The sequence below is a fragment of the Balaenoptera acutorostrata genome, chromosome 6 (genome assembly GCF_949987535.1).
Source record: "Balaenoptera acutorostrata chromosome 6, mBalAcu1.1, whole genome shotgun sequence".
Taxonomy (NCBI): domain Eukaryota; kingdom Metazoa; phylum Chordata; class Mammalia; order Artiodactyla; family Balaenopteridae; genus Balaenoptera; species Balaenoptera acutorostrata.
In genome coordinates, this window is record NC_080069.1 from 42,317,457 (window position 1) to 42,345,076 (window position 27,620).

Sequence of the window (27,620 nt, forward strand, 5' to 3'; positions counted from 1 at the left end):
CTTTCAGTCTGTACGTGTCCCTAGGTCTGAAGTGGGTCTCTTGTAGACAGCATATATACAGGTCTTGTTTTTGTATCCATTCAGCCAGTCTATATCTTTTGGTTGGAGCATTTAATCCATTTACATTTAAAGTAATTATCAATATATATGTTCCTATTACCATTTTCTTAATTGTTTTGTTATTGTAGGTGTTTTCCTTCTCTTGTGTTTCTTGCCTAGAGAAGTTCCTTTAGCATTTGTTGTAAAGCTGGTTTGGTGGTGCTGAATTTTCTTAGCTTTTGCTTGTCTGTAAAGGTTTTAATTTCTCCATCAAATCTGAATGAGATTCTTGCTGGATAGAGTAATCTTGGTTGTAGGTTTTTCTCCTTCATCACTTTAAATATGTCCTGCCACTCCCTTCTTGCTTGCAGAGTTTCTGCTGAAAGATCAGCTGTTAACCTTATGGGCATTCCCTTGTGTGTTATTTGTTGTTTTTCCCTTGCTGCTTTTAATATTTGTTCTTTGTATTTAATTTTTGATAGTTTGATTAATATGTGTCTTGGCGTGTTTCTCCTTGGATTTATCCTGTATGGGACTCTCTATGCTTCCTGGACTTGATTATCTATTTCCTTTCCCATATTAGGGAAGTTTTCAACTATAATGTCTTCAAATATTTTCTCAGTCCCTTTCTTTTTCTCTTCTTCTTCTGGGACCCCTATAATTCAAATGTTGGTGTGTTTAATGTTGTCCCAGAGGTCTCTGAGACTGTCCTCAGTTCTTTTCATTCTTTTTTCTTTATTCTGCTCTGCAGTAGTTATTTCCACTATTTTATCTTCCAGGTCACTTATCTGTTCTTCTGCCTCAGTTATTCTGCTATTGATCCCTTCTAGAGAATCTTTAATTTCATTTATTGTGTTGTTCATCACTGTTTGTTTGCTCTTTAGTTCTTCTAGGTCCTTGTTAAACATTTCTTGTATTTTCTCTATTTCCACGATTTTGGATCATGTTTACTACCATCATTCTGAATTCTTTTTCAGGTAGACTTCCTATTTCCTCTTCATTTGTTAGGTGTGGTGGGTTTTTGCCTTCCTCCTTCATCTGCTGTGTGTTTTTCTGTCTTCTCATTTTGCTTAACTTACTGTGTTTGGGGTCTCCTTTTCGCAGGCTGCGGGTTCGTAGTTCCCGTTGTTTTTGGTGTCTGTCCCCAGCGGCTAAGGTTGGTTCAGTGGGTTGTGTAGGCTTCCTGGTGGAGGGGACTAGTGCCTGTGTTCTGGTGGATGAGGCTGGATCTTGTCTTTCTGGTGGGCACGTCCACGTCTGGTGGTGTGTTTTGGGGTGTCTGTGGCCTTATTATGATTTTAGACAGCCTCTCTGCTAAAGGATGGGGTTGTGTTCCTGTCTTGCTAGTTGTTTGGCATAGGGTGTCCAACACTGTAGCTTGCTGGTCGTTGAGTGAAGCTGGGTCTTGGCATTGAGATGGAGATCTCTGGGAGATTTTTGCCGTTTGATACTACGTGGAGCTGGGATGTCCTTGTGGACCAGTGTCTTGAACTCTCCCACCTCAGTGGCACAGCCCTGATGCCTGGCTGGAGCACCAAGAGCCTTTCATCCACACGGAAAAAGAGAAAAAGTGAAAAAAATGTATGTATGTTTGCTCCCAAAGTCCACCTTCTCTATTTGGGATGATTTGTTGTCTATTCAGGTATTCCACAGATGCAGGGTACATCGAGTTGATTGTGGAGATTTAATCTGCTGCTCCTGAGGCTGCTGGGAGAGATTTCCCTTTCTCCTCTTTGTTCGCACAGCTCCGGGGGTTCAGCTTTGGATTTGGACCCGCCTCTGCGTGTAGGTCGCCTGAGGGCGTCTTTTCTTTGCTCAGACAGGACGGGGTTAAAGGAGCAGCTGCTTCGGGGGCTCTGGCTCACTCAGGCGGGGGGAGGGAGGGGTACGGGTGTGGGGCGAGCCTGCAGCGGCAGAGGCCAGTGTGACGTTGCAGCAGCCTGAGGCGCGCCGTGCATTCTCCCGGCGAAGTTGTCCCTGGATCACGGGCCTCTGGCAGTGGCGGGCTGCACAGGCTCCCGGGAGGGGAGGTGTGGAGAGTGACCTGTGCTTGCACAGAGGCTTCTTGGTGGCGGCAGCAGCAGCCTTAGCGTCTCATGTCTGTCTCTGGGGTCCGCACTGATAGCCGTGGCTCACGCCCGTCTCTGGAGCTCATTTAGGCTGCGCTCTGAATCCCCTCTCTTTGTGCACCAGGAAACAAAGAGGCAAGAAAAAGTCTCTTGTCTCTTCGTCAGTTCCAGACCTTTTCCCAGACCCCCTCCCAGCTAGCCGTGGCGCCCTAGCCCCCTTCAGGCTGTGTTCACGCCGCCAACCCCAGTCCTCTCCCTGGGATCCGACCTCCGAAGCCCGAGCCTCAGCTCCCAGCCCCCACCTGTCCCGGCGGGTGAGCAGACAAGCCTCTCGGGCTGGTGAGTGCTGGTCAGCCCCGATCCTCTGTGCGGGAATCTCTCTGCTTTGCCCTCTGCACCACTGTGGCTGCGCTCTCCTCCGTGGCTCCGAAGCTTCCCCGCAACCCACCCCCTGTCTCTGCCAGTGAAGGGCCTTCCTAGTGTGTGGAAACCTTTCCTCCGTCACAGTTCCCTCCCACTGGTGCAGGTCCCGTCCCTCTTCTTTTGTCTCTCTTTTTTCTTTTTTCTTTTGCCCTACCCAGGTATGTGGGGAGTTTCTTGCCTTTTGGGAGGTCTGAGGTCTTCTGCCAGCGTTCAGTAGGTGTTCTGTAGGAGCTGTTCCACGTGTAGATGTATTTCTGATGTATTTGTGGGGAGGAAGGTGATCTCTGCATCTTACCCTTCCTCCATCTTGAAACTCCTCCAATTGATTTTTGATTGTTGATCCTGCCTTGCATACCTGGGATGAATCCCACTTGATTGGGTCATCTAATGATTTAGACAAAGGAAATTAACTCCTAAAACTTGTCCTTTTTGATAAATAAACAGCACCTCTCAAATCAGTTATTTTCCCTCCCTCATTTATTTTGGAGATAATATCTTTTCTCTTTATTAATTACTATGGAGCACATAGTAAAAGTTCAAATAATACAAAAAATTTTTAAATGAAAAATAAATGCTCCTGCAACACCAGACCCTAGATGCACTCCTCAGAGGCCACCACTCTCCACAGATTTTTTTTGGTGCATCCTTCCAGAATTTCCTTCTAGAATTTTCTGTTTCCTTTCATAGAAAAATAATGACCTCCTTATATTATGGACTAATGACAACCCTACTGAGCTGTAGTTTTTATGGGCCAAGTGACCTGGAGAGTTGTTTTATAGGGCTAGCTTGGCTGACACTTCTAGAATTAGAGGTAAGATGCATTGGGTTTTTGTCTCAGGCTCTGAATGCCTCCAGAAATGTTGGGGTCCACTTGATGTTTCTGTTGGCTCCTTTATTCTCATTGGTGGGCTTGTATTTGTGCTGGATGACTGATAGTCACATCCTATTTTGGGGGGAGTGTCCTCACTGCTTCTTCCATTATGTCATTTTATATTCCCCCTGTAGCGTGACTGGAATAAATGAAGAACGCTTCCATGCTCTTCCCTTTCTCTGCTCACCTCTGTGTCTTGCAGACTTAGGATGTCTTCAAAGAGAACCTTTCCTCCCAAAGACCCTGTTTAAAATTCCACTCCCTCAGTGATGTGTGAAGAACAGTCAGAGGTGCTGAAAGACGTTTGATGTGTGAGATTCCTTCCAGAGAATAGTGACTTACTTAGATCTCAGAGGACCCCAGTCAGTGAGGGGCCAGAAGAAAGGGGGCCTGGCCTCAGGGCAAAGGAGAGCAGAAAGGGAAGCCACAGGCATTTGCTCAGGTAGTGTGTGAGCGTGCCTTGCAGTGAGGGTTTTAGGTGCCTGTACGACCATGGTAGTCCCTGTGCACATTTTTGCAGGAGGGCTTAGAAAGATTTTCCAGTCACAGTTGATCAACCAGTAAGCATTTATTAAACCAACAAAATTTTAATGCCCCATCACATACACTATCTGAGTCTTCTCTCTAAAGTGACACTCCAAATCACATTGCTCCTTGTCACATTTTTCATAGCACTTATGGCTATTTATTAACTTCTTCAGTCCTTTGGGTGCCTGCTTGCTTCTGTCTTCCCCAGTAGACTGGCAGCTCCGTGAGGGCAGGGATGCTGATGCATCCCAGTGTCTAGTGCCTGGGACACTGTAAGTGCTTAATACAAATATCGATTAGCTGAAATAATGCATAATGAATACACTCTACCAAATAGTAATGACAGTAGTGAGTGATCACCACCATTTGTGGAGCACCTACTATGTGCCAGCTCCTGTGCTAGCCACCTTTCATCTCATTTAATCCTCAGAAGCAGCTCTATGAAGTGAGAATTAATATCCCTGTTTTATAGGTTAGGAAAGTGGGCCAAGAAATGTATCCTGTCCCAGGACATACAGCCAGTAAGCAGTGGGCTGAGATTTGAACCTTGGTCTGTCCAAGACCACGAAGTTCAAGGAATGAGGTATAATCCCTAGGGATGTTAACCGTGAGTAGTCACTGCAGAAACGGGCCCAAAGGAGCAGGTTGCCACCTTCCAGGTGAGTGTCGGGTGGCTGGTGGCAGGCCAGGCATCTGCTCTTCAGGAATTGAAATGGAGACACCCAGACAGTCGTCAACACCGTGCTGCAGGGTGGGTTTATCCCTGATGCGAGTTCCTGGTAGATATTTTGAGCAGTTGTGAATTATTTAGGTACAGAGCCAGAAACACTTCCTGGCATTGAATCCTAACTGAAAATTGCGCATGAAATTAAAGTCAAGAGGTTCAGCAGTTATTTATTTATTTTTTCTGTTAATGAATGAGGAAAAAACCAGCCTTTCAGCCCTCAGCTTTATGTTTCACCTTCTTGTTTCTCTTCCCTGGATCTCCAAGTGGCTCCTCAGTGCTTTGTGAGTCTTCTTTTTTTTTTTTTTTTTTTTAATATCATATCTTGCAAAATACCTGAGAGCCGTTTTCACCATTCTGGGTGCCCAGAGAGTGCTCAGTTTGATCCGTTCTCCCACAAGGAGAGCTTCAGCAGAGAGAAATGAGGCCTAATGAGCCCGCTCATTATGGCAGACTCCCTCCTTCTCTGGGCCCTCTCCGAGCCTCAATGCTTTCCCTCCTTCTGGGCTGTTGTGCTAATTGGGGATCAACTGAGCTATTATTGTGAATTTATACAACACGTTATGTGTTGTAAAATGCCTCATATTCAGTTTATCAGTCATTTCATAAGTAAGTCACTAACTAGGGAAGGAGGAGAATTCAGAAGGATCTAGGCCAAACTCGCAGGCTTATCCTAGTGGGTTAACCTGGTGAGGGCAAAACTTGTAAGAGGGACCAAGTGCATGTTCTTAACGAGGATCGGTGCTGGTCAGTCCCTGAGAGGGATCCCCCGACATTTCTATGTCTTTTTTTTTTTGGCTGCACTGCGTGGCTTGCGGGATCTTAGTTCCCCGACGAGGGATTGGACCTGGGCCCCAGCAGTGAAAGCACCAAGTCCTAACCACTGGACCGCCAGGGACTTCCCCCCATGTCTTTTTTTTTTTAAAGTTTTGTTGAGGTATAATACACATACCATACAATTCACCCATTTAAAGTGTATAATGCAGTGGGTTTTAGTATATTCACAGGGTTGTACAACCATCACCACAGTCAACTTTAGAGCATTCCATCACTCCCCAAAGAAACATCAGACTGCTTAGTCATCACTCCACCCAACCCCTGCATTTTCCCCAGCAGCCACTAATCTACTTTCTGTCTCTATAGATTTGCCTATTCTGGACATTTCATATACATGGAATCATAAGATATGTGGTCTTTGTGACTGATGTCTTTCAATTAACAATGTTTTCTGGGTTCATTCATGTTGTATCAGTACCTCATTCATACTTGTATCAGGATGTATCAGTAACTTTATTTCTTTTCATTGCCAAATACTATTCCATTGTATGGATATACCACAGTTTGTTTATCCATTCATTTTCTGATGGACATTTGAGTTGTGTCTACTTTTTGGCTATTGTGGATAATGCTGCTCTGAACATTTATGTACAGGTTTTTGTGCGGACATACATTTTCATTTACCTAGGAGTAGAATTGCTGGTGCATGTGGTAATTCTATGTTTAAGCTTTGAGGAACTGGCAGACTGTTATCCACAGTGGCTCAACTATTCTACATTCCTGCCAGCAGTATATGAGGGTTCCATTTTCTCCACATTCTCATGAATAACATTGTTATTATTTGACTTTTTGACTACAGCCATCTTAGTAGGTGTGAAGTGAAGTGGATTTGCACTGTGGCTTGGGTTTGTATTTCCCTGGTGGCTTCCACTGTATCTTGACAATAAAATTTTTTTATACATATCTATTTATTTTTGGTGAGAACACAAGTTCTACTCTTGGCAAATTTCAATTCTATAATACAGTGTAATTGACTATAATCACTATGTTTTACATTACATTCTCAGACCTTATTCATCTTATAGCTGAAAGTGTGTACCCTTTATCAACGTCTCCCTATTTTCCCCAGCCCCTGGCAACTACTTTTTTACTCTCTATTTCTTTGAGTTTGACTTTTTTTTCCCCTGATTCCACATATAAGTGATATCATGCGGTTTTTGTCTTTCTCTGTCTGGCTTATTTCGCTTAGCAAAGTGTTCTCAAATTTTATTCATGTTGTCACAAATGGCAGGATTTCATTCTTTCTCATGGCTGAATAATATTCCATTGTTATGTATATAAACTTATCTTTTGATGAACGCTTAGGTTGTTTCCATATCTTGGCTATTGTGAATAATGCTGCACTAAATATGGGAGTGCAGTTTTCTCTTCATTATCCTGCTTTCATGTCCTTTGGATATATACCCAGAAGTGGGATTGCTGGGTCATATGGTGGTTGTATTTAAAAACTTTTTTTATCAAAGTACAGTTGATTTACAATATTGTGTTAGTTTCAGATGTACAGCAAAGTGATTCAGTTACACATTTTTTTCAGATTATTTTCCATTATAGGTTATTATGAGATATTGAATATAGTTCCCTGTGCTATACAGTAAATCCTTGTTGCTTATCTATTTTATGTATAGTAATGTGTATCTGTTAACCCATATTCCTAATTTCCCCTCCCTGCTTCCTTTTCCCTTTGGTCACCATAAATTTGTTTTCTATGTCTGTGAGTCTGTTTCTGTTTTATATATAGATTCATCTGTATTATTTTTTAGATTCCACATAAAAGTGATATCACATAGTATTTGTCTTTCTCTGTCTGACTTACTTCACTTAGTGTGATAATCTCTAGGTCCATCCATGTTGCTGCAATTGGCAATATTTCATTCTTTTTTATGGCTGAGTAATGTTCCACCTTCTTAAACCAATCATCTGTTGATGGGAATTTGGGTTGTTTCCATGTCTTGACAATAAAGTTTTTACTTAGGCAGCTGGATGTTCTGCTGGGGGTTAATATTGGAACAGATGAGGAGAGTGTCTGTCTCTGGAGCCCTCCTCTCCTCAGGCAACCTCACGTCCATGGGACATCCCTCACCCTTGAGCCTCTTCTGTCTGTGGGACTGGGGGAGAGGGTAGACCAAGTCTGAACCACTGCCCAGGCCTTCACTCTGTTAGCCACCTTCAGAGTTGGCCTTCTGCTTTACTGGCCATTCTTAATTATCCCATGACCCACAAAAAACATGAAGATTTAAAACAATTTGCTTTTAAAATTCAGTTACAGATGTTGTCCTGTCATAACTGCAAGCTGAGTTATGAAAGTTTCTAAGGTCACAAGTGTTTTTATGAAGACACTATATGTCAAGCCCGCAGCACAGAAGAAAGATTGTGTTTTCCAGCTTTCCTATGTCCTCAAATATGAATGGATAAGCAGAGCCCAAATCCTTGGAAATATGTTTTTTTAAAAAATTAAATTCCTTGTCTTGAGAGACTTGTAGATTTATATGCAGTTGTAAGAAGTAATGCCAAGAGATCCCATCCTTGGGCTGTTTACCTGTGGGAGAAAATGAAGATTTACTGAGGGACTGGAAAATAACTCTGGAAGCATGCCAGGAATTCCAACTATTTCTGCTGCCATCAGCTCCCTGCTTTCCCCAGGATGAGGACCATATGACCCAACAATCAAATAAGCTGCTCCGGAGGAGTGGTTACTTATTGACAGCGGCTATTCAGCGTTGCGATTTATTTTGGCTTAAGGTGGACAAACCTAATAACAGTACCCCCTTCTCTTCCTTCTCATTCTTGTTCTTAAGGGTCAGTTGCTAATATTGAATCTTTCCTGCCATGGCTGCTGCTGCTGCCCCTAATCCTTTGAACTTTTAAAAGACGTTAAGCCTGTTAAAAGGTCTCATTTTAACTTAGACCTACCCACGCTGGGAAAAGATCCTCTAAATGAGGCAAAGAATGTAAATAAGCTAATGATTATAAAATTGGTCAGTGTAGTACTTGGCATATCATTTGAGTTTGGTTCTTTCACTGATTCCACACATATTTATAGAACTATAACTCTGTGTTAGGCATTGTTTGAGATGCTAGGGGTACAATTAGAGAAAAAAAAACACATAGAAGTTTCTGCCCTCATCTAGCTTACATTCCCCTGAGGGGAGACAAAAAAAAATTACAACAGAAAACAAAACCAAAAAGTAAAATAATGGATAAAAAGTAGGGAGTGGGGGCAAAGTGGGGAGCGGGAGGGAGTGGGGATGGATTCCATTAAAAAAAAACCTTTTAATATTGTGCTGTACATTACATCCCCAGGACTTATTTATCTTATAACTGGAAGTTTGTACCTTTTGAACCCCCTTCACCCATTTCACACCCCTGCCCCTCCCACCCCTCACTCCTGGCAACCACTGATCTGTTCTATCTGTGAGTTCAGTTTTTTGCTTTCTGTTTTTTAGATAACTCATATAAGTGAAGTCATACAGTGTTCGTCTTTTTCTGTTTGACTAATTTCACTCAGAATAATACCCTCCAAGTCCATCCATGTTGTTGCAAATGGCAAAATTTCATTCTTTTTTATGGCTGAGTAGTATTCCATTGTGTGTGTGTATATGTGTGTGTATCACATCTTCTCTATCCATTTATCTGTTGATGGACACTTAGGTTGCTTCCATATCTTGGCAATTGTAAATAATACTAAATAATGCTGCTACGAACATCAGGGTGTGTGTATCTTTTCAAATTAGGTTTTTAATTTTTTTTGGATATATATACCCAGGAGTGGGATTGCTGGGTCATACAGTAGTTCTATTTTTAGTTTTTTGAGAAACCTCCATACTGTTTTCCACTATAGCTGCACCAATTTACATTCTCACCAACAGTGTACAAGAGTTCCCTTTTTGCTACATCTTTGCCGACGTTTGTTACTTGTATTCTTTTGATGATAGCCATTCTGACAGGTGTGAAGTGATATCTTATTGTGGTTTTGATTTTGCATTTCCTTGATGATTAGCGATGTTGTGCATCTTTTCCTGTGCCTGTTGGCCATCTGCATTTCCTCTTTGGAAAAATGTCTATTCAGTTCTTCGGCCAATTTTTTAATCGGGTTGTTTGTTTTTTTGATGTTGAGTTATTTGATGTTGAGCTATTTATATATGTTGGGTATTAACCCCTTATCAGTCATATCATTTGCAAATATTTTCTCCCATTCAGTAGGTTGTCTTTTCCTTTTGTCAATGGTTTCCTTTGCTGTGCAAAAGCAGCCCTATACATTACATAAAGGAATGAGCATGGCTGTGTCTTATAAAAGTTCATTTACATAACTAGGCAGAAGAGCAAGTTTGGCCATGGGCTGCAGTTTGTCAATCCCTGCACTAGAATAAAAACATGTGAGGGAGGTGAGAAATCAGGCCCTGTGGATGGGTATCTTCGGGGAGAGCATTCCCAGCAGAAGCAACAACCAGTGCAGAGGCCCTGAGGTGAGTTTGTGGCTGGCTTGAGAGAAGAACGGTAAAGGCCGAGTGAACAAGTGGAAAACTAGTAGGAGACAAGGTGGGAGAGGTGGAGGGGCCATTCCTATGGGGATTTGTAGGCCAAGGTAAACTCAATGCATGTTTACTAAGAATATTCAAAAGAATAATCAATGAACTGCTTTTTTAGCAGTTGAAGTATGACATGCATATAGAAAGGTATTCAGGCATACAGCATGACACTTTTGTAAAGTGAACACTGGATGACAGCACCCAGATCCAGAAACACAACCGGACTGGCACCTCAGAAGCCCTCCCCATGCCTCCTCTCGGGCACTGCTCCTGGCGGGTGACCACTAGCCTGGCTTCTAACACCACAGGTTAGTTGTACCCATTGTTGAACTTCATATAACTTTTCATAAGAGGCACGTGTGGTATGCTCTCTGTTGCCTGCCTGCATCTGACTCCTTGGGCTTAACGTTATATTTCTGAACTTCATCCTTGTTGCTGCTTTTGGTTATAATTTAATTCTCACTAAGGTATGGGAGTCAGTTCTATGAAGATATTATTTAGTTGTTTTTTCCACTGTTGATGGACATTTACATTGTTTCCAGTTTTGGCCATCACAAGCTGCTTTGTTAGCTTTAACTTAAAAAAAAAAACAAACTCAAGCACACAGAGTCAGCCAAATATTTAGGGGCTTTTGGAGTTTTTGGAAAACAGTTGCAAGTGTTTGACAACAAGACAGGCCTGGACCGTTCACATACTGTCCAGGGGTGAGGTGGTTGTTTTCCTGCTGCAGCTCAGGAGGTCCAAGGCGGCCAGCACTGCAGCTGCCGCAGGCCTAGCTGTGTGGCCCGCCATCATGCTCAAGTGGCCAAGCCACCTTCCCCTATGACACTCCTCTAGCAGACGTCTGTCTGAGTGTTCCAGAAAGAAGCTCTTGTGGTGGGGCCTCTGGGGCTCCCACAAGCACTTCTGCAACCATGGTCTGTGGGATCACGGAGAACGTGTGTTCCCTAAATCTGTAAACCTGTGATGCAGAAACACGAAACTTTTTGGGCCATGACGCTTTCTTCCCACGTCCTTTGAAAGAACATAAACATTTAGGCAACTCAAGGTCAAATCTGCCTGGAGAAGGGAAGTCTGTGTCTGCGAGTATTCTTCATGAACTGCTCAGGCAGCACCATGAGCAGATCAGTTTCCGATGCTTTGGAAGCTGACCTTTCTGAACACGCGGGTCTTGTGCTGAACACGCAGGCCAGGTGCACTTTGCAGCTGCAGAGTCATGAGGTGGAAATCTGATCACTATTAGGAGGACCTTGGTGGCTCTCCCATTCCTCCCAGCTCTCTCGGGCCACCTGTCCTGTTGCCCCTCTGCTCAGCCAGCACACCCCTTCCCATCTACATCATCCTCTTAACGATGCAACATGGCCCCGGCTGCCCATCTGGTGGCCTCAGTGCTTGGCTAATCTTAGAACACTCCCAGGTCACCACTGGGGCTCACACAGCCTCCGTGTCCTTCTTGAGCACTTTCTGATTTGACTGGAGGGGGAAGTTCCTCCTTGTGGACTCATTCTAAATTAAGGAGCCCAAGAAGACACACCAGTAGGTAAACTGAGGAAATAGGTAGGCTGGAAAAAGCAAGAGAGAAGGCAGCCTCCCAAGTTAGCAATTCTGAGCTTTCTCACCTGTTCATAGATGTAGGCTCTATTTTACAGGATTTCCCAGTAGCATGGATATTTCTAGACTCTTCCATTGCTTCTACAAGAATCATTGTAAAATACCCCTTTCATGGTGCATTATTGTATGGGGGGATGCTGTCTTTCTGTGTAGAAGAAATTCTCATGATAGGAATAGACACCAGGCACAGAGCAGATGTGTGGAAATTGTTTGCTGAAAGAATGAATAAGGAAAGTTTGTCTTTGAACTTTCTATAGCAACTCTGACATCCCACTGTACTGGGGTCTCCTGAACCCAACGTTGTTTGTTGTCTGACTCTAGCTGACCTAATCTGACAACGCAACATCGCCTAGAAGACTTCCTGTCACTCATTCATTCATTCATTCATTCACTCATCAAATATTTACTGTGCAAGGTCCTGTGAGAGGATCTGGGGATGTAGCAGTGAACAAGACAGTACAAGTTTGTGGAGCTTCTATTCTAGTGGGAAGAATCTGGCAATAAGCAAACAGTAATACAAATAAAAATTAGTAAAGGTGGTGATGAATTCTATGTAGAAAAGTTCAGTTGGGTCAGGGGGATGAGAGAGTGAGGTGGAATAGGGATGAGAGAGTGAGGTGGAATAGGGATGAGAGAGTGAGATGGAATAGGGATGAGAGAGTGAGGTGGAATAAGGATGAGAGAGTGAGGTGGAATAAGGATGAGAGAGTGAGGTGGAATAGGGATGAGAGAGTGAGATGGAATAGGGATGAGAGAGTGAGATGGAATAAGGATGAGAGAGTGAGATGGAATAAGGATGAGAGAGTGAGATGGAATAGGGATGAGAGTGAGATGGAATAAGGATGAGAGAGTGAGATGGAATAGGGATGAGAGAGTGAGGTGGAATAGGGATGAGAGAGTGAGGTGGAATAGGGATGAGAGAGTGAGGTGGAATAGGGATGAGAGAGTGAGATGGAATAGGGATGAGAGAGTGAGGTGGAATAGGGATGAGAGAGTGAGGTGGAATAGGGATGAGAGAGTGAGGTGGAATAGGGATGAGAGAGTGAGGTGGAATAAGGATGAGAGAGTGAGGTGGAATAGGGATGAGAGAGTGAGGTGGAGTTGGGATGAGAGAGTGAGGTGGAATGGGGATGAGGCAGTGTTCTTTCTAGCGTGGCTGGGAAGGTCTCTCTGATAGGTGGTGTTTGAGCAGAGGCCTAGAGGAAGTGAGGGGGAGCCAAGTTGGTATCTGGGAGAAGAACATTCCAGGAAAAGAGAAGAGGTTCAAAGGCCTCAAAGCAGAAGGGAGCATGGTGTATCTGAGGAACAAGAGGGGTTGGAGGAGCGAGGGGAGAGGGCTGGGAGAGAAGCCCAGACAGGTGGAGGCAGGTCCATCGGGTGGGTCTTCCAGGTCACTGGAAGCACTTGGAAGCCACTGGAAGGTTTTACTAGTGGGCAGCATGGTCAGACCTGTGTGTTTAAGACCTGTGTGTTAAGAGGGTCACTCAGTTGCTGTGTGAGAATCGGCTCAAGGGGGACAGGAGCAAAAGCAGGGAGACCCATTGGAAGGCTGATGTGCTCTTCCTGGTGAGAGATGTACCCTTGTGTGGTGAGAAGTTTTAGAACGCCCAAGGCTGCCAGACTGTCCAATGGTCCGGAACAGGGTGCTCTACTTTTGTGTGAATTTCAAGCTCAGGATATAAACACCGGCCTGGACTTGGAGAGGGGGCTGGTGAGGGCTTCCCTGGGCCCTGCCCCCCCCTCCTCTTCCTCTTGAAGGGCCCTCACCACGGAGCGCCGTGGGGCACAGACCCAGTGAAGCCAGGCAGCATCTGGGTGTTAGCAGCACTTGGTGCTCACCCGAAATGACAGCAGGACGCCGACCCTGTTGTCACCAGCTTCAGGGCAGCCCCCTCCTGCTCTGAGGAGGAGAGTTTCACCTAGCTTTCATCACACAGGGCCTCCGCAAGCTGTAGTTCCCTTCCCCTTCTTGCTGGAGTGAATTGAACCTTTTCTTTCCTCCCTCCCTTCCCCCTTCTCTCTCTCTGTGTCTTTCTTTCCCTCTTTCTTTTCTTTCTTTCTCTCTCCCTTTCTTTCTTTCTCTCTCCCTCCCTCTCCCTTCTCTCTCTCTTTCTCTTTCTTTCTCTCTCTCTCTCCTCCCTCCCCACTCCCACCCTTCCCTCCTTCCTTCCTTCTTCCCTCCCTCCCTTCCCTTTTTCCCTTTTTAATTGAGATATAATTTACATATAGCATTGAGTAAGTTTGAAGTGTACAATGTGTTGATTTGACACATTTATACATTGTGATTTGATTACCACTGTAGCTTTAGTTAACATCTCTAGCATGTCACATAATTATCATTTCCTTTTTGTGAGAACATTTAAGATCTAGTCTCTTAGCAGTTTTGAAATATTATAATATAGTATTGTTGACTGTAATCACTGTGCTGTGCATTAGATCTCTAGAACTTATTCATCTTCTAGTTGCAAGTACCCTAAACAACATCTCTCCAATTCCCCAACACCCGAGTCCCTGGTAACTACCACTCTACTCTCTGTTTCTATAATTTCAGCTTTTTTTGATTTCACATATAAGTGCTATCATGCAGTATTTATCTTCCTCTATCTGGCTTATCTCACTTAGTATAATGCCCTTGAGGTCCATCCATGTTGTTGCAAATGGCAGGATTTCCTTCTTTTTCATGGCTGAATACTATTCCATTGTATATTTATACCACACCTTTATCCATTCGTTTACTGACAGACACTTAGGTTGTTTACATATCTTGGCTATTGTGAATAATGATGCAATGAACATGGAAGCGCAGACATCTTTTCAATATCCTGTTTTCATTTCCTTTGAATATATACCTGGAATTGTGATTACTGGGTTATATGGTAGTTCTATTTTTAATTTTCTGAGGAACCTCCCTACTGCTTTCCATAGTGGCTGCACCAATTTACATTCCCACCACCAGTGCACAAGGGTTCCCTTTCTGCCACATGCTTGCAGCACCTGTTATCTCTTGTCTTCTTGATGATTGCCATTCTCACAGGTGTGAGGTGGAGTTGGGCCTTTTCTGTCCATGATTTCAACCACGTCTTCTGAGGTGCGGCTTTCCTTACACGTCTCTGGATCTGGACTCACCCGGTTCACTTAGGTGGTGGAGGTGTGGCCCTTGAGTGTTGGCCATTCCAACCCGTATGTCCGGTTTACACCTCTTTGTCTTCACCATTTGGATTCTGCCTTGGTTATCTACTGCTACGTAACAGATGACCACACACCGAGAGCCTTAAGACAGCACTCATTTACTAGCTCTGTAGGCCAGAAGTGTGGTGGACTCAGCTGGGCCCTATGCTCAGGGAATCACAAAGCCACCGTCAAGGTTCAGCTGGGTTGGGCTTTTATTTGGAGGATCAGGGAAAAGTCTGTCTCCAAGGTCATTCAGGTTGGTGGTAGAAGCCAGTTCTTTGTGGTTGTAGAACTTAAGACCCCATTTTCTTGGCTGTCGGCCAAGAGCTACTCTCAGCTTCTAGAGGTCACCCATATTCCTTGTCATGTGGCCCCCTCTGTCTTCAAGCCACAGTGATGCATTGAATCCTTCTCATGCTTTGACTCTCTCTGACTTCCCTTCTGCCACCAGTTGGAGCAAGCACCCTGTTTTTAGGGATCATGTGATTATATTTGGCCTATCTGGATAATCCAAGGTAATCTCCCTACCTGAAGGTCAGCTGTGCCGTGTAGCACAGCGTAAGCATGGGGGCGCTGTCTCATCATAGTGATTGGTTCTGGGCATTAGGGCAGGACATCATTAGGGCCATTTTAGAAATTCTGCCTACCCTGACAGATTTTTTTGCTTCCAATACCAATAGTATTTGCAGACCTGCCTTTGCCCTCATGACTGGTGTACCTTGGCGATTACTACAGTGTGCTTTTATTTCCAGGACCTGAGTTCCTTCTTTTTTAGAGAGGCAGTTGGCATTTTGAAGCCACTTGGTGCCCTAGAACCCAGCATAGCAACTAAAAATCGGTGTTCAGTGTTTCTGTCTGACGCTGAATGGCAGGGAACCAAGAAATGGTGGCCTATTGTATCATTATATGATCACTAAAGCTTCTCATTAAAGCTAAAATGACAAGGGCTAAGATGTTCAAGGCCCTGTGTGTTTGAAGTCTCATGGATCATAAAATGGGAAGTAATCTAATGTCCTAGGGCATCTGCTTTTTCCTGTCACAGCCAACTTCCAGGAAACGTACCAGAGGAGTCTTCCCACCTCTGCTGGAACCTCCCATGATCAGGAGCTCATTACCTTATGATGTAGTCTATGCCATTCTTGAACAGGTCTATTTATTAAAAAATATCTTCCTTCTATTGGCCCACATTGGTTTCCTTCTGACTCACCCAGTGTACCCATTTATAGCCTATAGCCACACCAAATGCCTCTTTTCTCTTATGAAATATGCTTATGCAGAGGTTTAGAGGCAGGCACCAAGACTTGGAGCATTTCTTCTCCAGCTAAACTCGAGCTTTTCAGGAAACCTGGCACGTTGCCTTCTCTTCTGGTGCTGGGTACACCTTTAGAATGCAGGCTCGGTCAAGGGCAAGGAACTTTTTCTGTTGTACTCATCACTATATCCCCAGCTCCTAGCACAATGCCTTGTACATAGTAGGTACCAGTAAATATTTACTGATGGGCCGCAATCTCCTTTGGAACTTAGGTGTTTGCATGTTCTCCCTGATTGACATTGCCCAGTCTTGTGAGCCATCCCAGGTCTCTACCGAGAAACAGTTAATGTTCTCTGTCTTAAATCCTTTCCAGAACTAGGCATATAAACAGATAAATAAAACAAGTTAATGATTCAGGTGCTTGAGAGAAGTTGCTTCCATAAGTAACAAATTTTGGTGCTTGATTTAAATTGTACCTCAGAGTTGCAGCAGGCAGGAGGAGGTAACTTCATTACAGAGGAAAAAAAGGATCATATTAAACTTGGAATTGGTTTGCCTTCTCCTCTCAAGTGCATGGATTCCCTTAATCAGATGCATCTCTCAATGTGAGCACTTGCTGCGGAGATGGGAATGAAGCCCCACTGACAATAAGAAGAAATTCCTTTCCAGAACAAATAGAATATGTGGTTGCCTTGCTGCTTATTAAATAGTGGTCGCCTTGGTACCTAGAGGCAGCAAATTTGGGTATTCATGGTGGGTATTTGCCGCAATATTCTAACATTACTGCTCAGTTTAAAATGCTTAGTTTTGTATAACGTAATTATTGATACATTTGCATCGTTTTTCTACAGGAAAAAGTGTAGGTAATTATATCGGTAAGAAATTGGAAGTTAGAGCCACTGGCTTGGTAGCTCAGGTCTCTAACCTGAATGCATTACAATACTCCCGTGAAAGAATTCCACACATAAAAATTTCAGGATGTTGTTCTGCTCTCTGAAAAATTGATGTGGTACCTTATAGGTAAAATAAGGGTCTTGCCTCGTCTTTACAACATTTATCGCTCCACCTTCCAGCAGGTATTTACTGATTCCTGTGATACATAAAGAAGTGCAGATTTTAAGTAGAACTTTCAAAGGAAAATCTCTAGTTGTATCATTTAAGATAGCTAGAAAAGCAATTATAGAAAACAGTCATTTATTGTCTTTTAATACTATTTGATAAACATCAGAATAAACTAGTTTGTTTTTGACAACTTTGATCTGGACATAGTGTATTTTACACATATTGGGCAAATCAGTTAAAAAATAGAGCTCACTATTCTAGGTAGGAAATTTCAGTTGTTTAATTCTTTATTTGTTATCTCTTTCAATAGTGCGTCTAATAATTAACTGACATGATTACAAAGCTTTGAATTGTAAGTTATACAGTGCTAGAAAGAAGCTAACCCCTATTCTCCATTCTTCTCCTCTCTTCCAAACTCATATTTTGCTGTCTCTAGATTTTTGCATGTTGTTAGAGTCCAAAGAATACATTAATTCTGCAACCTTTTTAGCCGAATTTCATTGACTAGTTAATTGACTCATTCAGCAAACATGCATTGGGCCTGCCTTGGGTTTAGATCACAGCACTAGGGTTAGAGAGTAGAAAAACTCTATAAGAGATAAAGGCGACTTACCTTAAAAATTTTTTTTTAAGTTAACAACACATCCATCACCTCACATAATTACTTTTTTTGTGTGTGTGGTGAGAGATTCAAGATCTCTTCTCTTAGCAGCTTTCAAGTATATAATACACTATGGTTAACTATAGTCACCATGCTGTACCTCAGATCCTCAGAACTTACTCATCTTGTAACTGGGAGTGTGTACCCTTTGACCAACATCATCCGATTTCCCCCACCTCTCAGCCCCTGGCAACCACCACTCTACTCTCTGTTTCTATGAGTTTGGCTTTTTTAGATTCTCAGAAGTGAGATCATATAGTATTTGTCTTTCTGTGACTGCTTAATTCACGTAGCACGTTGCCCTCGAGATTCATCTATATTGCAAATGACAGGATTTCCTTCGTTTTTACAGATGAATAATATTGCCATTATATATAAAAATATACCACATCTTTATCCATTCATTTGTCAATGGACACTTAGGTTGTTTCCATGTCTTGGCTATTGTGAATAATGCTGCTGTGAACATGGGGGTGCAGATATCTCTTCGAGATACTGGTTTCATTTAGAGGAGCCTTACCCCTAACGAGTCTATAGACCAGTAGTTCTCAAAGTGTGGTCACACCCCAGTATAGACATTGTGTATGTGTGTGTGCACACACACATGCATGTACGGTATACATGCTGATAGCCCTGGAATATACTACAGTAGGAAATGGACATTTATGATTTAAATAAAATTAATACACTTTATTTTTTAGAGCAGTATTACGTATACAGAAAAAATGTGCAGAATATACAGAATTCCATCTACCCCTGTTCCTCCATCTCCCCCACTCTCCCCTATTATTAACATTTTGCATTAGTGTAGTACATTTGTTACAATTGATGAACCAATATTGATACATTATTATTAACTAAAATCCATAGTTAACATCAGGGTCACTCTTTGTGTTGTGTGGTTTGTTGGGTTTTGACAAATGCATAATGTTATATATCCACCATTACAGTATCATTTAGAATAGTTTCACTGCCCTAAAAATCCTCTGATTTCTACCTATTCATCCATCCCTTCCTTTCCCCAAACCTTAGCTACCACTGATCTTTTTACTGTTGTTTCTATGGTTTTGTCTTTTCCAGATTGTAGTGTAGTTGAAATAAGACATTCTATAGCCTGTTTAGACTGGCTTCTTTCACTTAGCAGTATGCATTTAAGGTCCCTCCATGACTTTTTGTGACTTGATAGCCCATTGAATAATAAATATTCCATTGTCTAGATGTGCTACGCTTTGTTTATCTATTGAAGGACATCTTGGTTGCTCCCAAGTTTTGGCAATTATGAATAAAGCTTCTATAAACATTCATGTGCAGGTTTATATGTGAATATAAGTTTTAAACTTCCTTGAGTAACTACTAAGGAGCACAGTTGCTGGATCATATTGTGAGACTATGTTTAAGTTTGTAGATTCTGCCAAACTTCCTTCCAAAGTGACTGTAACATTTTACATTTCCACCAACAATAAAAGAGAGTTCCTGTTGCTCCACATCCCCACCAACATTTGGTGCTGTCAGCATTTTGGATTTTAGCTATCTAATAGGTGTGTAGTGGTATCTTACTGTAGAATATTTATTTATTTATTTTAATTGAAGTACAGTTGATGTACAATATTATATAAGTTACAGGTGTACAATATAGTGAATCATAATTTTTAAAGTTTAGGTTCTATTTATAGTTATTATAAAATATTTGCTGTATTCCCTTGTTGTACAATATATCCTTGTAACTTATTTTATACCTAATAGCTTGTCCCTTTTAATTCCCTACTGCTATATTGCCCCTCCTCCTTCCCTTTCTCTGATGATAACCACTCGTTTGCTCTCTATATCTGTGAGTTTGCTTCTTTTTTGTTATATTCACTAATTTGTTATATTTTTTAGAGTCCACATATGAGTGATATCATACAGTATTTGTCTTTCCCTGTTTGACTTATTTCTTAGCATAATACCCTCCACGTCCATCCATGTTGTTGCAAATGGCAAAATTTCATTCTTTTTTATGGCTCAGTAGTATTCCATAGTATGTGTGTGTGTGTGTGTGTGCGTGCGTGTGTATAATATAATATATACATACATACATACATACCACATCTTCTTTACCCATTCATCTGTTGATGAACACTTAGGTTGCTTCCATATCTTGGCAATTGTAAATAGTGCTTCTATGAACACTGGGGTCATGTATCTTTTCAAATTAGTGTTTTTGGTTTTTTTTTTTTTTTTTTGGACATGTACCCAGGAGTGGAATTGCTGGATCATATGGTAGTTCTGTTTTTAGTTTCCTGAGAAACCTCCATACTGTTTTCCACAGTGGCTGCACCAATTTACATTCCCACCAACAGTGTATGAGGATTCCCTTTTCTCCACATACTCGCCAACATTTGTGTTCTTTTCGATGCTAGCCATTCTGACAGGTGTGAGGTGATATCTCATTTGTAGTTTTGATTTGCATTTCCCTGATGATTAGCAATGTTGAGCATCTTTTCATGTGCCTGTTGGCCATCTGCATTTAGGATAATTTTCTTTTTAAGAAAGCAACCTAGGCACCTGAGCCTCATAAATGCACTGCACAGATAGGCAGGAGTGGAAAGCTGTAACATAACTAATGCGTTCTGAGTCCTGCATGTTTCAAAAATAATTTTCCTCATCATCATTTGTATTCATTAACATAGCTAGTTTCAGTCAAGTGTCAGAAATGGTGAGAGCTCTCTGAGGCCCCCTCATCCACTCCTCTATTATACTGAATTTTTTTCCCTGCAGCATATCCTTCACAGTTCTTCAGTTTTAAAGAACTGGTCCTGTTGGGCTTTTCATCTTATTGTCAGTGCAGTGAGTTTGCAGCTGATTTGCCTGCAGGGGAAAAACATCTTTCTGTAGGTATCTTCTGGTGTTGTTTTGGACAGTACCTCACACAGAGTTTTGGTTTACATAGATGGTCCCCTGGTATTTTCTAGGTTGAGTTTGCTTTGGTGCCCGATGGAGGTCAGTGTCAGTAACAGTCATGATCGTCAGCTTCACCAACTCTGCCTGTTTCAGGATTTTTGCCTTTTGGTGGTAAAAACCAAAGACCCAGAAAATCGACAGGATATTGCCATGTTAGAGATAACATACACTTTGCACATCATGCCTCATCTCAAAACTCTTTTTGAAAGTTAATACGGCAGATCTTATGGTAAAGCCCTTTTTAAAAAATCTCAGAGCTATTTCTCCGAAGTTTTGCTTTTCTCAGTTTTATCCCATTAATAATAATTATAATATTAGTTGGGAGAGGGGGCTGGGAGTCTTGTCTTGGAGCTGTTTTTGCATAGAAGGTATATTTCTTTTGCTCATATATACATATATATGTGTGTTTTGCTCATATAAAAATACATGTGTGTATATACATATTATACATTATACATTATATATTATTTATATATTTTTGGCTAGGGTATTCTAGGCCAGTGCTGTCCAATAAAACTTCCCTGAAGATGGAAATCTTCTGCAGTGTCTACTACAGTAGTCAGTAGCCACATGTGTCTTTTGAACATTTGAAATGCAGCTAGTGTGGCTGAGGAACTGTATTTTTCATTTTTAATTAATTTAAATGTAAATTATATGACCCCATGTGGTTAGTGGATGAGAAATATAGGGGACAACATAGACTGCTTGTTGAGCGCTAGCTCTTTCCTTTGGCAAATTCACAGATATTTTATGGGAGGTGGATCTAAACTAAATCTAGAAACCTTTTGGCCTATTAACTTCAACTATGGAATTTGAGATGTTTACTTAAAAATGTTTCTTGATGTGATTCTCTGTGTCCAGTGTGACCCCAGATAGTTCTAAAGAAGTTTGTAAATAACGCACGGGCGGTTTCAGGAACACAAAGGTTCCTTCTTTCCGTTGGCGTGCTCTGTGGGCCAGGACAAAGAGCTGAACAATTCTGAGCTTCATTTTCCCACGTATAACGAGAACCATGGAAAGTACACTGTCAAGATATCTAGCTTCAGTGGTAGATGGGACCTGAGCAGAGCCATGGAATGAATTCCCTCTGCTCTGGAGAGTTCTGATTTGGAAACCAGAGAAGTCAGGTGACTGTGAAGTGTATTAGTCAGGACTGGCTGGGTTATGTTGTGGCAACAGCAGGTCCACCCGGAAATCTCAGGGTCTTAACATCACAAAGTCTCAGTTCTAGCTCCATCCAAATCTAATGTCATTGGGCAAGTGTTCAGGGTGTTTGTCCTCCATGCAGTCACTCCGCGATCTTAGCTGTTGCCATCTTGTTCTTTCATCATTGAAGCCACCAAGCTCCATGCAGGAGAGAAAAAGAGTGTGAAGGGTTGCACACCAGCTCTTAAATGTTTAGACTCAGAAAGGACACAGTCCCTTTTGCTCACACTCCAGGGGACAATGCTTGACCTTGGCCTTGACCGTGCAAGGGGGCTGGGGAATGTGGAGGAGTCCACAGATATTTGGTAAGTAGTAAATGTCTTTTTCATACCAAATCCTTTGCATTTAAAAAATTCCAACACTTTAGAATGATTTTGGAATTTTCAACTATTTCTGTTAAGTCACTTAGATATAATTTGGAAGGTTGTGCAAAATATTTTATCTCTAGGCTTTAGTCCCAGTTTGGAATTTAATTGGATACTCTATTTCTCGGTAAATTTGACTTCTATTTCATGTTTAACGTTTGCTGTTACAATGCTAATTCACCTTGAGGTCCTTTGGGCACAGGTGCTCATGGATTAAAAAAAGTTATTGATAATAATTTCATTATCCAATTGAGCAGATTTAGTTCATATCTTTTGGGATGTGGACTAAAATACAAATGGAAAGAGTATCATACATAATTTCCTCAAGCTTGTACTGAACTTGGGCATTACTATATTTTAGAAGCTACTGTATTTTAGAAGCATGCTGTGATTTGTTTTGTTTATTTTTAGTTTTGCAAAACCCAGTGTACTACAGATCCTGGTGAAATTCATTCTTCATTCATAACAGCCAGCTTTAAAGTGGCAAACATGGAGAAATCACTCCATTTTTTCCTAAATCTCCTCTTTCCTCAACTATCATTTTTCTGCCTTCAAATGGAACTTATACAGATGTGCTTTCTGTCATTATATCTGAAATTTTCCCAATCATAGAAATTTCAGGGCATTTGCCAAAATTGCAGATTCCCTGTTTTCAGTGGATCTGAGATGTGGTCTAGGAAGGTGTATTTTAACAAGTACTCCTTTTAAAAAAATATTTATTTATTTATTGAAGTATGGTTGATTTACAATATTGTGTTAGTTTCAGGTGTACAGCATACTGATTCCATTTTTTTTGCAGATGATATTCCATTATAGGTTTTTACAGGATATTGAGTATAATTCCCTGTGCTATATAGTAAATCCTTGTTGCTTATCTATTTTATGCATAGTCGTTTGTACCTGTTAATCCCATATTCCTAATTTGTCCCTCCCCCCTTCCTCTCCCCTTTGGTAACCATAAATCTGTTTTCTATGTCTGTGAGTCTGTTTCTGTTTTGTATATACATTCATTTGTATTATTTTTTAGATTCCACATATAAGTGATAACATATAGTATTTGTCTTTGGCATGTTTCACTAAGCATAATATTCTCTAGGTCCATCCGTGTTGCTGCAAGTGGCATTATTTCATTCCTTTTTATGGCTGAGTAATATTCCATTATATATATATAATGCAATATATCTATAATGGAATATATCTATATAATGGAATATATATACATATATATATATAAGATGTGATATATATATATATATCACATCTTCTTAAGCCAATTGTCTTGATGGGCACTTGGGTTACTTCCATGTCTTAGCTATCATAAATAGTGCTGCTATGGACATTGGGGTGCATGTGTCTTTTCAAATTAGAGTTTTCATTTTTTTTCCAGCTATATACCCACGAGTGGAATTGCTGGATCATATGGTAGCTCTATTTCTAGTTTTTTAAAAAACTGCTGTTTGCATAGTGCAACCATAGTTTTCAAAAAACTACTGTTTTACATTCCCACCAACAGTGCAGGAGGGTTCCTTTCTCCATATTCTCACTAGCATTTGTTATTTGTAGATTTTTTCATGATGGGCATTCTGACTGGTGTGAGGTGATACCTCATTGTAGTTTTGATTTGCATTTCTCTAATAATCGGTGATTAACAAGTACTTCTTGATGATTCTAATGTTGGGATAGTCTGGGGACTCTGCTTTATCTTATTTTAAGGTAACCAAGTTGGTCTAGGATTGGGAGGTTGGATTCTTGTCAGGCTGAGAATAGGATTCTTGTTACATAAGTAAGGTTAATGACAAAACACTAGCTAGTGTCCTTGACAAAGTACAGTTGATAAATTGGGTTATATTTCATCAACTTCTCAAACTTCAGTCATTGCTCTGCCATTTTCACAGTTTTTGTGTGGTCTCATAATGTGTACAGTTATTTGTTTAATATTTTTCTTTCCATTACATAAACCAACTTATTTAAATGGGAAATTTTATACTGTGAAATCATGATTTTACCGTTAAAAATTTTTGTGTACCACTTATAATTATTTCATGTACTCAGTGTGAAGCCTGCACCATATTTGGGGAACACAGTATAAATTAATTCATTGTTCTGTGTAAGAAGGTCTCTGCTTTTAAAGTACCAGTTTATAGATTTGTTGGCTGAATTATGCCCTGTAAGCTTGAGATATGCAAACATGCTTGTCAGGATTCAAGCATTTACATTTCATTCATAGCCATCAGTAGCCTTTATCAAAGCAGAACATTTTTGGTTACACTAATAAATACTCAGAGCTCATTATAAATGATCATCACAACTGTCATTTGTGAATGTAACCATTTGTTTGACCCTGCCTTTAGTTAAAGGCTATGCTCATCTCTATGTTTATTTATGGTGATCACAAAAAATAATACTACTTTCAAATAGCCTTTTTAAAAAAGTAAATACTAAGTCCATTCACCATGATTTTTGTTTCAGAAAAGGTGCTCACTGTACATATCACTAAGTACCTGTACATATATGTTCAGACATGGAACGTTTTCCATGTTCTGCAGAAGGTTCTGTAAGGTAAATTTAAATGTGTACAGTGTTGATATTTTTGGCAATATCTAACAATTCCATCTTAACTGAGAGCTACATCCTTTCTATTTTCTTGTATTTACCATCAGTCTAACACCCTCTCTTGACTCCATGTTCTTCTCAGTTCCCACCTTTAAAGGAAATTTCTCTCCCACTCCAGGCAAGCTTTTCTCCTCTTATCATGGGCACCAGTGGCTTCTGCTTTATTCAGTTCAGCGGCTGGTTCTCAGCTCTCATCTTATTTGACCTATGGGCTGATGTTGACACAGATGGCCTCTCTCTCTTCCTGGAGACTTGTTCTCATTTGGTTCCCAGGACCCCTTCCTTCCACCTTGATTTCCTTGTGCCTCTGGGTCTCTACTTCTCAGTCCCCTCAGCTGAGTCCTCCTCATCTTTCCTCCCCTTTACATTGGACTCAGATAAAGACAGTGAGACAAAGACAAAGATGCATGTAGAGAAATGTTTCGCAGGATAATTTATTTAAGTAAACAATTGGAAACAATAGGAGGATGGTTAAGTAAATCATGAAATGTCCATGTAATGGAATATTGTACAGTGTTAAAGCATTTTTTTCAAAGAATAATGAATGATATTGGAAATATCAGTGATCTTTTAAATAAAAGTAGGATATTCAACTGTTTATAGAATTATGCAATTTTATAAAAAATTACATACATATACAAGCACACTCATATGTATCACATACATGCTGAGACAAAAGGCAGGTATAAGTATATCACAATTTTGACAGATGTTAGCTATTTGAAAAATTCCAAAAAGAACATGTGTTATTATTATAAAGAAAATAATTTTTGAAAAAGAAAGCAAAACTTGTAAAGATTGGAGAAAGATCTGCTTCCATGGGTGGATTTCCAGGGAACTATATGGCAAAGGGGCCAGTGGAGAAACATGCCAGATTTTCCTGAACCATGTCTTTTGATGTTGCCTTTTTATTTTAAACTGGCATGAAGTCCAAGGATATCATGCACAGTTGCGTTCTGATGTTAGAAGAAAAATACATGTGGAAAAACTTGATGTGATTTTCTGAATATCCATTACTTAAAAATATTTTGCTCCTGGAGGAGCCAGGACAGAAGGGAGGACAGCTGTGGAAGGAACCCTTCTATGCTGTACTGCTGGAGTCACCAGCTTTGACTTGAGCTTGAGGTTGAACTGTTTAATTGACTAGGACTGAGTCTTAAATACCCATACACACCTGTTCTAATATCGTTGAGTGACTGGAAAGTTATGGAATGTAGATATCTTTCAGTAGGAAAGCAGAGTTTGATGTAGCACATTGGGGCCAGTTTGGGGGGAAAAAACCAAGGCAAACCCCATGCCATGTGTACAGCCCAATGAGACGAGATTTCTTAATGGATGGGTTTGCATGTGCTTTATTATCATCTCCTCTGTGAAGTGCATCTTTATTAACCAGGACTCATGGTGTGGTTGCCAACTTTTTGTTGCTCTCTCTCAGTGTATCAGTTTTAGGTTCCAGTGGAAAGATGTTTCAATCAAATCATCTTCCATTTAGGACATTAATTCATCGAGGGCTGGATTGTCCTGCAGTGACCTAGGACAATGACAGAAGTCTTGACTTACTTTTAGTATATATGGGACTTTTCCCCTTGGGCCCAGGGTGTGATGCATATACATTTTAAAATTAAAAATTAAATTATGTATTTCACAAATACATACAAGAGTAGATAATAACAGACACCATCAACTGCCATCCAGTTTCAGAAGCAGCACGTTCACAAATATATTTTAAAAGTATTAACAAATACTCGAGCCCCATCCCATGGACGCCTGTCCCTGTCCCTTTTCTCCCCTCTCCAGCATCACCTGCCATCCTGAATTTGATGTTACAGGTGCATGTTAATTTGCTTTGGGGAGGATAACTTTTCCAGGCAACTATATCCAGTTAAGTAGACGAGAGCTCAAAATACCACTTCCCGACTGAGTGTAACGTAATCGCTCTTCTACCAGTGGTCGGGGTCAGCCTCCAAGGTGGTTTTCGTGGCTGACCTTCCCTTTTCCATTGTGCTAGCACCGCCAGGATTTGTGTGGAAGGACAAGGGTTGACTACAGCTTTTGGAGTTGTTGATGCAGCAGAATCTTCCAGACAGGTGACCTCTGATGACTCTAACAGACTGGGGGTGCTGGTTGGTGCCCTCCAGTGTGTGACATCTCTCTCCGAGATGGGTGGGGGGGTGTCACTGGACGAGGCTCCTCAGTATGCGTGTCCCCCCAGGGCCCTGGCAGAGAACATTAAGGGTCCAAAGAGTCAGGAAATCCAGCAAGCACCATCTTTATTGTCTCCAATCACATTTATGATCTTTTCTTGATCAGGGTTCAATTTGTTGTCAAAACCCTCCCCTCTTACCCCTGGTGGAACAGTGGACTAATCACTAAGTTTTCTCTTATCTCAAGTTCCTGTACTCAAATGTTGTGATTGAGGTAGCAAAGAGGATGCAAATTAAGTGCAGTAGTACTTCCTGAAATAGTCTAGGTATTCCACTAAAAAAGGGATTTCATGGGAGACGCAGGTTTAAGTAAACTCCTTAAAAAATGGCAAAGCTTCACAGAAGCTTCAGTATGCTAATGTTTATTGTGATTCTCCAAGAGTGAAATATATATGTAGTGATTATCAAAGTCACTTGACATGGAATTTTAAAAATGAAGCATCTCATGAAATGATAGGCTTGGGACAGACTTTGGAATCTGCTGGAATATAATATTCACTTTCCATGCATTTTTTTGC

The 27,620-nt window shown here is 41.2% G+C and overlaps 1 protein-coding gene across 6 annotated transcripts in view; it reads left to right on the forward strand.

Moving 5' to 3' along the window:
• FRMD3 (FERM domain containing 3) overlaps positions 1-27,620 on the forward strand; it is a 381,549-nt gene that overhangs the window by 84,522 nt on the left and 269,407 nt on the right. Inside the window, exon 1 of one of the 6 annotated variants that reach the window (XM_057549303.1) lies at positions 4,628-4,681. The exons of the other annotated variants lie outside the window; for them this stretch is intronic. Within the exon in view, the coding sequence (XP_057405286.1) occupies positions 4,643-4,681 (39 nt within the window). The 5' untranslated portion in view covers positions 4,628-4,642. Of the gene's footprint in view, positions 1-4,627; positions 4,682-27,620 lie in introns of those variants that run through there. 6 annotated transcript variants of the gene reach the window in all.